At 38.1% G+C, this 16085-nt stretch overlaps 1 protein-coding gene across 7 annotated transcripts in view; it reads right to left on the bottom strand.

Moving 5' to 3' along the window:
- LOC106167290 (fibronectin type-III domain-containing protein 3A-like) overlaps positions 1-16085 on the bottom strand; it is a 74284-nt gene that overhangs the window by 21628 nt on the left and 36571 nt on the right. For 5 of the 7 annotated variants that reach the window (XM_086998107.1, XM_086998106.1, XM_086998109.1 and 2 more), the window contains 2 exons: positions 3638-3822; positions 282-432 (listed from right to left, as the gene is read on the bottom strand). In XM_086998107.1, coding sequence (XP_086854233.1) covers positions 282-432; positions 3638-3822 — 336 coding nt within the window. Of the gene's footprint in view, positions 1-281; positions 433-3637; positions 3823-15513; positions 15810-16085 lie in introns of those variants that run through there. The other 2 variants (XM_086998111.1, XM_086998108.1) reach the window with 2 other exon arrangements.

Genomic DNA, 16085 nt, shown 5'->3' with positions numbered 1-16085 from the left:
TGCTGAACTGCTCACTGTATCAAAGGGTATGTTAATGCAAGTGCATGACCCTGATGGGTTGATGGGTGGGTGGAAGTTGACGGTGCTCGTGTTTTATTTTTATGGTAAGGTGTCTGAAGGTCTGAGAGAAAGGAAAAAAATGTGTGTGTGTGTGTGTGTGTGTGTGTGTGTGTGTGTGTGTGTGTGTGTGTGTGTGTGTGTGTGTGTGTGTGTGTGTGTGTGTGTGTGTGTGTGTGTGTGTGTGTGTGTGTGTGTGTGTGGTGAGGAAGGGGGGCACTCACCTTGTGGTCCATGTGTGTGACTACTGTTACACTGATGGGAGGGGGTCCCCGGGTGATGGGGTGCTGGCGCCCCTCCCATGGCGTGGGCTGCAGTATAACCTGCATATGGGGGATATGTGGAATAATACTGAGGTGGTCCTCCACTTGGTCCCTGCAAAGAAACACAAAGTTTTATATGACATCACATTTCATTATATTATACAGTAATAATAAAAATAATTTTTAAACATTCTATATATAATTATAACTTATTGATACCAATACAATCCAAATTAAATTCAAATGATTAATAACAATCTAAAATTATGCAAAAATGTACTATTATCATTTCTCAAACAAGATCTTGTAAAGAAATAATGTGTCTATTAAAGAATAAATATATATGCTAAATTATATACACATCACTGCAGTCAAAGGTCTAATTTGCACATCTATATGTTCAGTACAACAGTACACAATATAGCAGACTGATCTGGAAAAGTCAAGAAGGGGGAAAATCTCAAAAGAGCACAATGTTGATCACAGACACTATGTGGAATATCACCATTTCTGACAGCACCCCTTTGCATATATAACTGTCAAATAAAAAACACTTGTGCCTAAATGAAAAGAAAACAACTGAATTTTGAAAGTCTCAGGCTAACACCAGTATCCTGGCTTTAATTCTAAGTATAGCACACATTGGATGAATCTCCCCAGCAGGCTTAGACACAAAAGATCTGGACACACTACCAGTATTTTGGGTCTGACATTGGACAAATTTACACTGCCAATTCACCAGGTTGAGATACAGGGGTTTAAGAAGCCAAGGGGCAACAATATCCCTCTGTCAACCAGTCATCTCATTTTACCAGTTGGCCCAGTTTTCAGTCTAACATAATTCTTGTCTGATCAAACCATGAAATATACAGAAAGCATGGTCAGGAGAGTTTCTGATATTACTGAATGAGGACACCCCCCCCCCCACACACACACACACTAACACTTCTTTTTCCATAAAATTACATGTAGTTTCTAATCTTCAAAAGACACCAAATTCTTAATCATGGACCAATCATTTTTAAATTATCAAAAAGTTAAAGCATTATTCCCATTATGAAAACATTTTCGAAAGAATAACATCACAACTTTGTATTCAGAGTTATCGTCAGAGCAGAATATGCTTAAAAAAAAAAACTGCCTCAAGGACAAAATCTTTTATTTTCCCCTTCAAGTCACTGCCACTTCAAGACATTACAAAGACCTGTGGTAGGAAATGTCTGGGATTCTTTTCTATACTCTTTATTGGCATCACCTTTCACTCAATTCCACAATTTCTTTGCCAAGTGGTGCATTACAGCACTTTAGAGCCTCTCCGAGACACTTAATGTGGTAACTTTCAGTAAAATAATCAAATACCTATTTTTCATTTACTTTTTTTTCAACATTTTTTTTCAACTATGTGCAAATCAGGTTTAGATAACTTAAAATCTTGTAACGCCAATTCTTTTTGACCTTTGGTTATTCAGCTTTTTAAAGAAATAAATACATGAGAAGGGGCAAGAATCTTACACTATTCCCTCTCAATCCCCTCTCCTGAAAAATCATAACAAGATTCTAAACACAACAAAGATCAAAAGATCAAAGACAGTCTCCAGACTCTGTTCTATTTCAGTCTTTCTTGAATTTCCTTTTTTCTTTAAAGATAAACAAAGCATGGAAAGGAAATTGGTAAACTTATTCCTGACCGAGTCAAAGTACAATTTTTGGCAACTGAATCAACAATACAATAACAGTTATACTATGCATGGTCATAACTTACCGAAGTCCACGAATCAATCCTGTGATCACAATCTGCCTTAAAAGTTATTATGATCATCAAGTTTTGGTCACCTCATGTTTTTCCCATTTTTTTCATTATTTATTATTTAAAATTAATTTCTTTTTTATCTTTTCATTTGGAAAGGGGTGATCTTCTAAGCCACTGTACTTTAATCTTTTATCTCTCTCCACCTCCCTCCCTCCCTCCCTCCCTCCCTCTCTCTCTCTCTCTCTCTCTCTCCCTCTCTCTCTCTCTCTCCCTCTCTCTCTCTCTCTCTCCAGGCCTACCCAACTACCAGACTCGGCACCTACGGATCCAGAATAAACCGGTATATCAGACCACACTACCCGTTTTCAAGGTGTGTGTCAGATCGCATTACAGAGTATCAGCCACCACACCCATTTTGCCTGGTGCGCAATGTGATAGCGATGATCCTAAGTGGGGTTGGAAAGTAGTGCATCTCATCTAGATCCATGCGCTGCTGCAATTTTCCCTGTTTATGCTAAAAATCTGACAATACCGCAATTTTTTAACATAAAGTTTAGGTTTGAACATAGCCAATGATGTTTTGTAAATAAGAACTTGCAAACTTATATATTAATTTAGAAAAGTAGACCTAATTTTGATAGCGGAAGCTGTATTCATACGACTCCTACTTGACGAAAACGAGGCGCGATACCCGGATGACAGGTAGGCTTACAAAATTTGTGATGGGGTATGATACTCTGTAATGCGATCTGACACACACCTTGAAAACGGGTAGTGTGGTCTGATATACCGGTTTATACTCCTTTGACTTTTATCTTTAATATGCTGGTTATGAGGTTCTTCCTTTCCAGAAACATTACTGCACAACAGTGTCATTGATAACATGAGCTTTCTCCCCTACACTGCTCTTCAGCAGTTCTTCTGGATAAAGTCATGCATTTTGTTTTTTAGTTTGTATAATATGGAACACTTTACACAAAGCATAATTAACACTAAATTAACACTACATTTAAATTAAGTTACAATTATTATTTTTTTACTATGTTTCTATACAAACATATTAATATGCTTCTCTTTACATCACATGCTTCTATATACTTAGAACTTCTTCCGGCTATTGCATAATAAACACTAAAGACTATTACATTTAAATAAAGTTACATTTTTTTAATGTTTCTAAACAAACACATTGATATGCAACTCTGTACATCATGTGTACACACATGCTTCTATATACTTAGAATTTCTTCTGGCTACTGCCATGCATATTTGTTGTTGTCATCCCCAAAAACTGAACTTGAAATACAGTACAGTGATTGATAAGATAAATATTACACCAAGCTCTTTAAACAGATTTGTGGCTTTCCATGCAGCATCTTCACCACAAGATGGAGCTACAAAACAATAGTATACTATACCAAGCTCTCTAGGTAAGGTTGTGGCTTGTCATGCATCATCCTCACCACCAGGGGGAGCTCAACTACACAACTTCTACATCACTTGGGTTGCTGCATGCATGCATCTTCGATGGACGACGAGAAAAAAAGAAAGAAATTGCAATACTAACATAGTATCCTACCGAACTGATAGAGGGAGCTGGTGTCATTCCTGGAGGAGGTTGAGGAGAGAGAATCACGTGTGTTAAGATCCCGTTCTCGTCCACAATCTGCTGGACTATGTGGCCCGGTGGCACCTGCATCGGCATAGGCATTGGCGGGCCGTTTTGAGAGACCATGCGGACTGTGGCCGGACCTGGAATGATAAGAGAGGACATTGGTAATGACTTATAAGACATCAAAAGCTAACAGAAAATGACATTTTTTAATTGATGATGTCCAAAAATATTTTCACAACAAGGCAACTTGAACCTTTAACCAGATCTAGTCTACATGATGTCACCAGGTAGTCTATTTGCTAAACAATGGATTTGATGAGAATCCCTGTATATCTGAGTGTGTGTGGTATTATCATTTAGATTATTTCCAGTTTAATGTCATGCTGCTTTGAATGGACCCTTCCTAATGCCATCTTTCCAATTGTATTAAAAGAGCTTGTTGAACCTGCTATCAATTGAAATTTTGAATTTCAATTTTTAAACACAATTGCATATTAAAATAGCTAAAAGAGATATAATGTGTTCAGGGGCATGCTGTTTGATTATAGTTATGACTCAAGGCTTGCTATCCATGCATGAAGTAATTTCAGCCTCCATAAACCTTAGAAGCAGTAATAAATTTTGTTAAAATCTGAGTAGCAAACAGTGCACTGAACACATAATTTACTCTCTTTATCAGACAGTACTATTCCATCCTAATTATAACCACAGACAATGTCACCCTCACCATATCTGATACAGACATCTTCTTATCCAACCTTTTTTTTTATTTCATAAGGCCACACTTTTTTAATTTTATGGATGACATCCTGCGCGCGCACGGATTTTCGCCCGTTCTCCAAAAAAAAAAAAAAAAAAAAAGGCCCCCCCCCCCAGCCCCCAACGAAGTCGGTTGTCGCAAACGTTGTTATTGAATTTGCAAGGAAATGAGCTTTCTGCGCATGCGTATTTTCGCCACGTGGAAATGCGGCTACTTTGATGTCAAATTCATCTCTAGGATTACTTTCAAATTACACAACAATAAAAGTCATAAAGAGAACGGGCGCCATCGTTTTGGATTGGTATGCCATTGATATTGGGCATGCCCGCACAAAAATGCAGTAGTATCGAAGTAGCAAAGAAGCATTAACGCAGTAGTGGTGTGGAGCATATTTGCAGTAGAAATGCAGTATAGCCTACTGCAATTCTACTTCAAAAATTACATAGGGTTGTACAGAGGAGGAGCATTAATGCAGTAGATTAGCAGCATGATAGAAGCATGTTTCAAATATGCTAATTAGCTCCCACATCGAAGCAGATTTGAAGCATGTTTGCAGTATGATTGCAGTAGTCTACTGCGCTGGAGTATCTACTTCATTTTCGTGCGGGTGGAGATATCACCTTTTTACAATTGTGCGAAAGGCTGGCGGCGGCCGAAACATTTCTGTGACATTCTGTATAAAGCAGCACATTAATACCAGGTTTTCTGTAGCGAAAAAAGGGTCAACAAGGGCGTCGAGGTATTTGGTGGGCTGAAGGTCGGACAGGCCACCTGACAGTTTGGCTGCTTCGTGTGAGTTAAAGTTGACAAAATGGCATCGTCTGAAATGACCTTTAATAGATTTGGTAGTATTAAGCATATCTTTGCATCATTTTTTAAACATTTCTGTGAAGTGTTCAAAATGTTTTAATATTCTGAGAATACAAATAAAGACACACTGTTTGATTGATATTTGTTTTTTTGATTGCTATACCAAATGAATGCATGAAATAACCTTAAATAGATTTGGCAATATGAAGTTTATCAATTCATGACCTTTTTTACATTTCTACGACGTATTCACAATGCTTTAATATTTTGAGAGCATGGATAAAGACATATTGTTAGTTTGATACGTGTTTCTGTGGTTAAATTTGTGTTTCCAGCTGTGTACTGACAGCATTACTTTACTTAAGCAGTTTTTTTTTTTTTGGACTGTTTTTTTTTTTTTCGCCCTCTCGCACCGATTTTGGGGTACTCAGAGGATGTCATCCATAAAAATAAAAAAGTGTGGCCTAATGACAATGAAGAGATAGCAGTGCTTTACATTTACTGATATGATGGCAGAGCAACAAACCTGATATAAGTCTGTTATCCTGTCATAAACAAAGAAATTACCAACTGAAGGAGAGCTCTAGTCAACAAGTAAATATCTCACAAAAAAACACCGCCACAGGGGCAGGCAGCAGCAGTCTGTATTCATGAAAGCTTTTAGGAATTATGTTTCATCATATCATAAAGTGTCTGGAACATGATTTACATGCGAACACTGTCAGAGACTCAGACACTCCATTTACAGTTTCTCATGTCTGTCTGTACATATCTGGCTCTGCCAGTTTGTTTACCTGCCTGTCTCAGTGTGTACATGTCTTCACACATTCCATCTGTCTGTCTGTCTGTCTGTCTGTCTGTCTGTCTATCTGCCTGTCTGTCTCTCTATACAGGATTATAAGTTCCCTGTTTGCCTTCCATATGTTCCTTTTCTGTTGGTCTGTCAACTTACCAATCTGTTCCCCACCTTACCATCTGTGTGGTTGTTAACTCACCCCCACCTATTTATTTCCCCATCTCCCAGACAATACCCACACTGACAATGCAACCACAGCCCATCTATTTTATGTGGTTTCTGAGAACTGGAGCCGAACCACTAGCAATCCGCTTCCTGTGTTGCTGCAGACATATCTTCATCTAATACACCTAAGTCATAATTCCTGGTGATTATAACTTCATGTGTAGTCTCGGGCAATTCATATCAAAAGAAAGGGGCATACACAATGTCCACAACTGAACTCACATAGACCGGAAACAGACCAAGTGACCTCAGCCTATGACCTGATTACAAACGACCTTCATCACCGTCTAATGCTCCTGTAACCAATTTTGTTGGCTGGCTACAACAGTGAAACCAATTTATATATAACCCTATATACAGGCTGAAACTGTGATTATGGACACAGCCTTATGAGGAACCCATTTGTGTCATTTAACAAATTATCTGTTAAAATTAACCAATAGCACATTGTCACTTACAAAAGAAAAATGATAACAGCAAATCACTCAAACATTCAATAAAGAGAAGTGGGCAATTATTTACAGATTCGTGACTGTATCATTTAGAACTAAAGAAAAAATCCAGAAATTAGAACTTCAAAGCTTCAAACATATACATCAGTAGCTCATTTTCTTCTGACCACTTAGGCACAAAAAAGAGAGACTTAAAACAAGGGGTATCCTATAATCTAAATGACCACCCAGGCAGTTCATTAACCTGTAGAAACAATAAACAGCCAGTGTATTCAACTCACCATACTTCCTCCAGTCAGACATACTCCCTCAGCCTGGACCCTATCTGCAAACAACTGTTCTCAAAGGAACAATCCAACCACTGTAGCTATAGTTTGAGAGGAACAAATGACGCTGTTACACTACACAGGGAACTTTCTTATTTGTAGCCAGATGCCAGTGAGGCAAACATTGAAGTAAAGGAGCTGCATTAGTTTTTTTTCTCTTATTTTATTAAGTCTGTGAATTGAACCCCTGAGCCCTGTGAAGGGGGTAACCTTCACTACAGAGTACTTGTATACCTCATCATAAGCCAGCACTGCCTGCAAAACAACTGCTACTGTTATACTAAACCTTTAACTCTCATCAGAAACTTATTTGAATTTATTGTCAAAAGGTAAAAAAAAATCCTTATGCATCTATTTATATATTTCTTTAATTCAGCTTAAGCATTAATATAAACCATATTACACGCCAGTGAATATGCCAAATCTGGCCCCTGCCATCACTTTGACAGTATGTCACTTCAGTCCTTATTCCTCATGGTCTTCGTAAACACACTTCCTATCTGACCCTATCTCCCATCTTCCCATAGAACACATCCCCACCACACCTTCCTATTCACCAGCATGCCTGGCATGTTGACTTAACACCTTAGACTATCTGCCAAATAGACATTCTACCTTTGACATGCTCACCTTGACAATTCAGGTGAGACGCACACAGAATTAATCACAGGAGCTGACACAAATATTAATATATATATATAAATATAAATACATGATTCTTTGCACAGTAAGAACTGTGTTCTCTCATCCAAAACAAATTACAATGCACTTATGCAGGAGAATCAATGATGAGCTTTCTTAGCTTTATTCTCCCCAACTGCTATGGACAACTCTTTCAAAAAAAAAAAAAAAAAAAAAAGACATCATTAACATAACACTGGTTCAAAAACAAGTATAATGCGTGCTAGTCCCCACTTGTACAGACATAGAGGGTACACAATCCTGTCATGATCATAGTTTCCAAATGCAATTATTTTCAGTCAGGAGAACTGATGTTTTCATTCAGTTGACAAGGAAAATGTGCCACGTAGGATACAAATGCACATGACATTACAACAAAATAATAACATCCCTTCCAAGTTTACATAATTTACATACACATGTTATCCAATTTCTGCTACAGTGCTTTCTGCATAACGAGATGCTTCCAGACTTATGACCCCTCCACAAGATCTCTCTCTGAAATCAAACATAAACTACTCCATGAAGTTTAAAAGACTTATCTGCATACATGTGATACTCCCCTTACCCCAACACATGCACACACGCATGCACACACACACACACACACACACCTTCTCTTCAATACAAGCAGTGATTGCGAAAGAGATTGAACACTTACCAGACATGTGGGCTGGAGCAAATTAAATTTTGTCAGCCCACACCTTTTTTTACCGGCCCACAACAAAATAACCAAGCTGTATATTTTCACTTCATTTTTGATGAATATTATTGTCTGGCATTTTAAATTGTTGCTTTTTAATTTTCAGGCAAGATGTTATAGGATGTTTAAAGGTTTAAGTTTAAACATCTTTCATTTTGGTTGCTTTCTGGCATTTAAGTTTTATCCTTTTTACATCTGGGTTGCCTATCTTAATTTCTAATCTTTTAACACAAGATCATGTATCCTTTGTAAATTTTATTCCAATTTTTGACTTAAATTAAAACATAAGTCATAGTGAAGTGGAGCTTCCAACTTTTGTAACGTTTTTTAGATTTTCACTCTTGGAAAAATGCTTGTCTGTTAGCTGGGATTGTCCTGGGTCAAAATTGGTCAGGCCATTTTGGCCCACTTGGTCAAAAAAAGTGTGTGAATTATTTAAAGAAAATTCATTGTATTTCAATATTTTTTTATATGATTAAAGTCAATGAAAAAAGGCTTAATGCTACTACTCTGAAGTCCTAAATAATTGTAGTGTGTGGAAAAATCTTCCAAAATAAACATACTGTCTGAAAAATTGTACAGTACTTAATGGAAAAATCTTCAGAATTGATAATTGCACTATGCCAAATAATTGCACTACATGGAAAAGGTAGACAAATCCCATTTTTATTGTAAAATAAAGCTATTGCTCTCATAGCAGGCCCGTAGCCAGCAATTTTAAAAGGGGGGGAGGGTCTTTTTCCATAAAAACGCCATGTACCTAGATCTAATTTTACCAAGAGTGGACCTTTTGTCAGCATAAGAGGCGCTTCTTTCGAAACCCCTGAACCATCCCTGGCTACGGGCCAGAGTCTGAAAAGAATTTTTATTCAATATCTAAGACAAAAGTTAAGATGAATATACTGTAATGGACAGTTTTGCACCCTGACTGTGCCATTGCGGATTTTCCGCATGGAAAATGATGTTGTCCCTCATTTTGACATATAGCACCGCTAAAGGCGCAATATGACTTAAAATATCCGTTAAAATTAGTTAAGAGCACCCATCTACAAAGCAAATGAATATTTCTCCTTTTCACTTATCGTTTACTCAACATGCAGTCCGACGGAAGCCATACTTGTTTACCCAGCACGTGTAGTTAGGTGTTCTCAGAGGTCCGCGCGTGGCCAGTCTAAGCAGTTTGAGCGGCCTGTTTTCAGAGTCTTGAGCAGTACGTTTTTCATTGACCTGTAGTTGTTTCAGTTTCGATACATTTTTTTGTGAAACGGGTCACATGTCAGCCCTCACACCATCGCTACGCACACTTCAAGCGACATCATAATGTACGTAGACCTTAATTACAAACGCGCCAGTATGGCGCAAGTTAAAGTTTTACTTGCGAATAGTGCGTACTTAGAGCTTTACGATAAATTCAAATATGAGGCGAGGTGTCTGTTAAAGAAACTGACTTTAGTCCGTCGGACATGTGGGCCGATGAGTTAAAAGGGTTTTCCAGCCCACAGAACTTTTGCCGGCATATGGCCGTGGTCCGACGGCTTTTGCAATCACTGTACAAGTACAGATATATATATATCTTTGCTTTACAATTGGCAAGATACACTGGTAATCACAGAGGAATCCAGGTTTTTAGAACAGCAACCCCTTCGAGAAAAGTGAAGTCTTGGTGAGAAGTTTCCAAATACTACTGTTTTGCCATCACTACATTTAAAGGTCATGACAGCGCATGCACCTAATTTGGTGACATATCACAGCCCAATGGGTTTACTAGGGTGCTCTACTCACTGATCTCTTCCAAACAAGTATCTGCCAAAAATCCATACATCTATGTTACATCTATGTTTTCATAGACTACTGTAGAGTAGTTTTTAACATTTGGCTAAATTGGAGAGTACTAGCGCTACCCCAGATTAAGCTACTAGCAGAACTCGCACAGTTTACCAGCCTCAGAGCACCCCAAGGTTTCAGAGCCTGCCAGAAACTCACCTCTATTCTTGGCACAGCTCTGTTAGCCCCTGTCAGCTGGGGGGAGGTAAGTCACAGTCTGCAGTCTGAAACTCTTGACTGATCACATGTATCACAGACTAAAAAGTGATCTTTTTAGCTACTGAGCAAACCAATTTGTCTGAAAATGTTTCACTGCTCCTGATTGTTCTTGCATTAAGTACAAGCAATTCCAGGTCTTTTTACCAACTGGTGTATAACACTGCCAGCATCCACTTACAAGCAATTCCAGGTCTATCCAAATGTTATAACAGCTAGGGCCTGCAGTCCAAGCACAGAATGAGAAACAAGTCATGAATGTATCACTGTCTGGTAGTGCTCTTTATAAAGCTACAGTAGCTTGCTTTGACTGGGAGGAAAAGATGGGAGGACAGAATCAACAATTATACATGACATCACACAGAGAGAGCAATGAGTCAGTCCAGCTTTTTTCTTTTCAAGTAGTCAATAAACCATTGGAGACATTATGGGGTTTTGTGTTTATTTCCACCTCCCAAAACGAAGGCGGAGGTATCACCACTAATGTGTCCAATAACAACACATTACCCAGTCTGACTTGGTCGTGACCCACAGAGAGTTAGTCAGACACTAGAAACAACAGTTCATGTCTGGAGCTGCTGCTCCGAGAAGAAGTTTCACTAAAAGCTGAATTCAATCCATTCTAGAACTACTGCTCCAAATACAAGTTCACAAGAAGGTGAATTCAATTCACCCCAGTTACACAAAAGAGCCTTACCAAGTAGAAAGTTACCCTAAACTTTAAGTGAGTCTTAGAGATTAGGGCAATTTTTTAGAGAAAAAATTAATTTTCAATGAAATTTAGTTTTTTTTCCTCATGAATGCTAAGGCAAACCTTACACAAATCAATAGAGAAAATAAATGTGAAATGATAGGTTTACAAGATCAACTTTGTGTTAAAAAAAGTTTTATATCAAGGAACTTTTAGGGTATATAACCTTAATATTAATGCAAGCACCATACGTGTACAAAAGATTTAACTTTTATCATAAATCTATATAAATCCATATAACTTAATATATTTAAATATGACAATGTTAATTGCCTCTTTCAAAACAGGACACCACAAAATATGTTGTGTCTGCAAACCACTGCTGGATAACTGTGTCAGACATGTTCAGTCTCCAAAGCCATCCTAATGACATACATCATTCCGTAGAGTCCCGAAGAGGGGTTTTGACTTTGAGCCATATTGAACTGCTGATGTTTCCGTTCATTGAAGTCTTCAAACATCTTTACCACAAATCAATCAGGTAGAGTGCAGTGAAAGGGAAAGCACTTAAGTTCTATAGCTTCAAAGGGAAGAAAAAGCATTAAAGACCTATATATGCTCACTGCTGTGTGGGGCTTCTCAACAGACTGGCTTCTATCTGTCTTTTCAACTATATTAGCCTGGTGCATTGAGATTTCCTCAGATTGTTTAAATGTCGCTGAACAAAATATTTCCTCAATCACACTGAGCATAAGAACACAGTCACATATCTGGTCATATATGTGCTATCATACTTGTGAAACTGCCCCTGTCAACACATTAAAAAAAAACAAACTTTTTGGCCATACACAATACTAGACACTTTCTTCAAATTGTCACATCAATAAATTTCATTCATTAACTTGACATGCATTAGATCATGGATAGTCATTCACGCACATTTTGTCTTAATGTTACCTTCTAGACTCTCTGCTAATCCACAACCTATTATATATTCAATGTCTTGAGCTCAGTTCTAATAGATAACTTTAGCATCCTGAGCCACAGTGGAAGTTGGTGTCAAGTCTAGACAGCAGGCATCTCTGTGTAAAAATAGCATCATTTAAGTGACAAATAATGCAGAGTGACCTTATTTCCACTCGGCTGGCTTGCCTGTAAATATCGCTAGTGCCAGTTGGCAGCCTGTGATTGCACGCTCTGATGTGTTGTCTGACTACATCACTAATATTAAATGAGATATACATGTCTTCTACTGCCATCCTATTCAAGTACTTTTCTCCAAGTATACTGGTTAAAACAGGCTTTCTAATAAAAAAAATACAACTTGATTAAGCATTATGTGTGGGACCAGTATGCTTCATGCATTACTGATTACAGTAATAATGCTCTACAACTTTGAAGTGCTATCTGCATGCAGGAAGGGCACCATTTCCCAGCTGGGGTCCAAACGGAGAAAGATTTCATAATGACTGCCAATGCAGACATGCCAGAAAGCACACCAGACAAGACAAAAAAGTATTAAACACTGGTGATGGTTGTCATGATGTCATCTGTACGATATTAGAGCTGTGTTTTACAGCAGACGTAGAATCTGTAGTCACAAACATCAAAGATGTCATAAAAGATGAAGACAGATGACAGGGAATGTTTTTTATGGAATGTTATATGCATTGCTAGGGGCTGTCACAGACAGTCTTAACTCAGTATTACTCTGTTACTTCAAACCTACTACATATATGAATGAACATATTATACAAGTTATAAGGACTTTCATTTTAAGAAGCATGTAAGCATGTCAGTGGTTTATCAGTCTTTCACAACAGAAGTATATATATATGAATGGCACACCACAGTCATGACCCATGTATACCCTCACAACCATAATGTCAACAAGGATTCTGATATCATGGTTTCATTTCACTTAATATAACATAATTTGAGGGCTTAGGACCCCATTCCTATAGACACCATTGGTCTACATAGAAAAGTCCCGAGTCTGTGGAGACTCTCACTGAGTGCAATCAGCTTAACTGAATGAAATGCCTCCTCTTGACATTGAGTAGAATACAGAAAAGCCACTTATTATATGAAGACATTGGAAACAAGAGGTGTCATTCAGTTAAGCTGACTGCACTCAGCCCGAGTCCCAACAAGGTTGAGCCCATCTATGCTGACTGATCTATGGGAATGGGGTCTTAGCCTAAAATGCACTAGCCCTATTACTATATATAGCCCTTTCCATGAAAATTTCAGTAACATGAACCTCAGAAGCTATAACAAAGGAAAGCACAAAACTACTATGTAAAAAAAAAAGTTAATTTAAAAAATCAACAGATTTTACAGATTAACAGTAAAAGTGGCAATAATAAAATACCTAAATAATAGTCTGTGCTTAGTATTCTAGTACAAGGTTTGTAAGCAAGTTAGCTTGACCTATGTCAATGTCCACTATCTCAGGTTATGTTATATCAATACTAACTTGGACCACAAATTAAGACAAAAATTAACACCTTCACACAACTTTATCACACTTAGTTCTTTAAAACAAGCCATGAGGCAAACACATGCCTTCTATACAATCTCCCCCCCCCCCACCCTCTTACCTGTGGAATTTTCTCAATCTCAGCTGAAGTGCATACTTTCAATACTCTAACTATCCTCTTCAAAATTCCTTGGTTATAATATTTATCATACCCTACTAGCTCTTACTGCACCTAACTGAGCACACCACATTCCAACACTGTGGCAACGTGTCTCCTTTTTACTGCTAAGGGGTTATTTCAAGGTCTTCAATTGTAATGTCAGGGTCAATCCTTTAACGAGTAAATACAAGTAAAGAACTTCAAATTCTCCTTACTTGGTATTGCCAAAGCACCACTGTTATAATTATTATTGATTATTGTACAGCAACAAGTTCCCTTTAATATTACTACACATGTATACTTACATATACATGTATATTTATACAGCCAGGCAACTGTCCTATATAGATAGCATGGTGTATGTTCTGACCCTCCTCTGGAAAAGCATTTCCAGTCAACTTGTGGTGACTTAACTACCTATACAACAAGTGCTACAATGGGTTTCTTGCCATATGAAGCCAATCTAATCCTTTTATTGCTCCACCAAAGATCAGTCTGAATGGTAACAGAGCTAAATGACATTTCGTGGGATTCACTCCCTTTGATGGATAATCATATTTTACAATTTGCTGGTATTGTATCAACTCAAGCCATCAATCCTGAACTGGAAATTTGTCTTATGTCAATGTATGTATACACCCATCTATCCAACAACTAGAGTATTCTGTTTAAGCTTTCAAGCACACATTGAGGTCATATTTACAGACAGGCAAACTTAACCCCCAAATAGTTTGATTGACATAAGTGTTTTTCAGGTACACACATCTGCTAGAAAGAAACTACAAGATTATAAATATGGCTAAATATTATCATGATTATGTGTGTACTTGACTGTGTGAGCAAACAGCATGGTGACCAATGCTGACCCAAGCTAACATTAGATTTAAAAGCCTTGTCCACTATCACTGAGCAGAGGTCTACATATTTGTTTGAATGTATTAAAAAAAAAAGACTTTGTGAACTTGTTATGTTGTGCTATTTTATTCTTTATAACATTAATAGCAAATCATCTTGCTGATAACCCCCCTGTTAGCAATGAACCAGTGTCTATGTAAAATGAAGCTCTAAAGCTGGCACCTCCTGGAAGTGATTGGATTGCTCTGCACAAATATTCTTCTTGCCAATATGCAGTACAGAAGATGCCGTGAGCCAGACAAGCCATAAATTGTTCTTTAGACTTATTGATTTGTCTGCACAGAACCAGACTAGTTGCTCTGTCCAGCAATCTTCTGAGCATACCCTTCAATTTCTCACACAGACAGGGTCAAGGATGGTTAACTCAGTTAACTATGCCAGCCCTCTGAAAAACAGTCGAACATTCCAGATATCATTATTGCTACCCCACAGGCTTAGCATACGGGTTAACTATAGTGGGTCTCTGAAAACCACACAACATCATAAATTTTGCAACCCCACAGACTTTGCATAACATATAACTTTGCCAGCCCTCTGGAAAAGCATAGAACATTCTAGATCTTGCCAAATACTCAGTCTAGGGGCACCTGATCACCATGCAGACAACATATGCGGTGAGGTCACACTGCTCAGCCAGGAGTGAATCATTACCCATCCACAGAGATGAAGAGATTTTGTACCATCTTCTTCTAACTTAATGTCTCAATGCAAGCCCATCAGGCATTTCCCTCTCCCTCTCGTTCTAAGTTGACAGACAGGGCGTCCTCATAGTCTCTCGACTACTCACCTCTGCTGGGATAATATCTCAATAATAAGTGTCAGCTCCACCAAGGATCCAAAATGCGCAATGTCACAATTTCCCAGGCTCACAATGCAGGAACTTGTTTGTTGTGAACTAAACCATCTGCCAACGGTTAAACATCAGACAAGTTATTTATAACTCGGTCCTGATACTTTTGGGATTGGAAGTGCACTATGCTCTGCCACATGGCACAGGAATAGACAGCGTAATTTTTCCTTTTCGTGCAGAAAACAGGTTACTGACATTCATGCATAAGTTATAAGAGCTCCGGAGTAATGTCAGACACACACACGTGACAGTGCTGCCACCTGCAGGCTGTAAGCCCAGTCTACTGATCAAGACAAGACTATGTCAATTGCCATTGCAATTTATGACTTAAATCTGAAAACTTTGTCAACTTATTCTGCGACCTTTGTCTAACAGTCAATATATCAACAAGTACATTAAGAACAACGTCCTATTGTGGTGATACGCACATAAAACACCAGAGGTCCATTCACCTATCCATATGATCCGCTGCAGTGTTATAACATTTAGCTATCAACTTTTGATTCATT

This window comes from Lingula anatina, chromosome 10 (assembly GCF_051362555.1).
Source record: "Lingula anatina isolate TDL-2025a chromosome 10, LinAna3.0, whole genome shotgun sequence".
Lineage (NCBI taxonomy): Eukaryota > Metazoa > Brachiopoda > Lingulata > Lingulida > Lingulidae > Lingula > Lingula anatina.
Note: the sequence above shows the minus strand (reverse complement) of the source record. Positions and strands in the feature narration are given on the sequence as shown.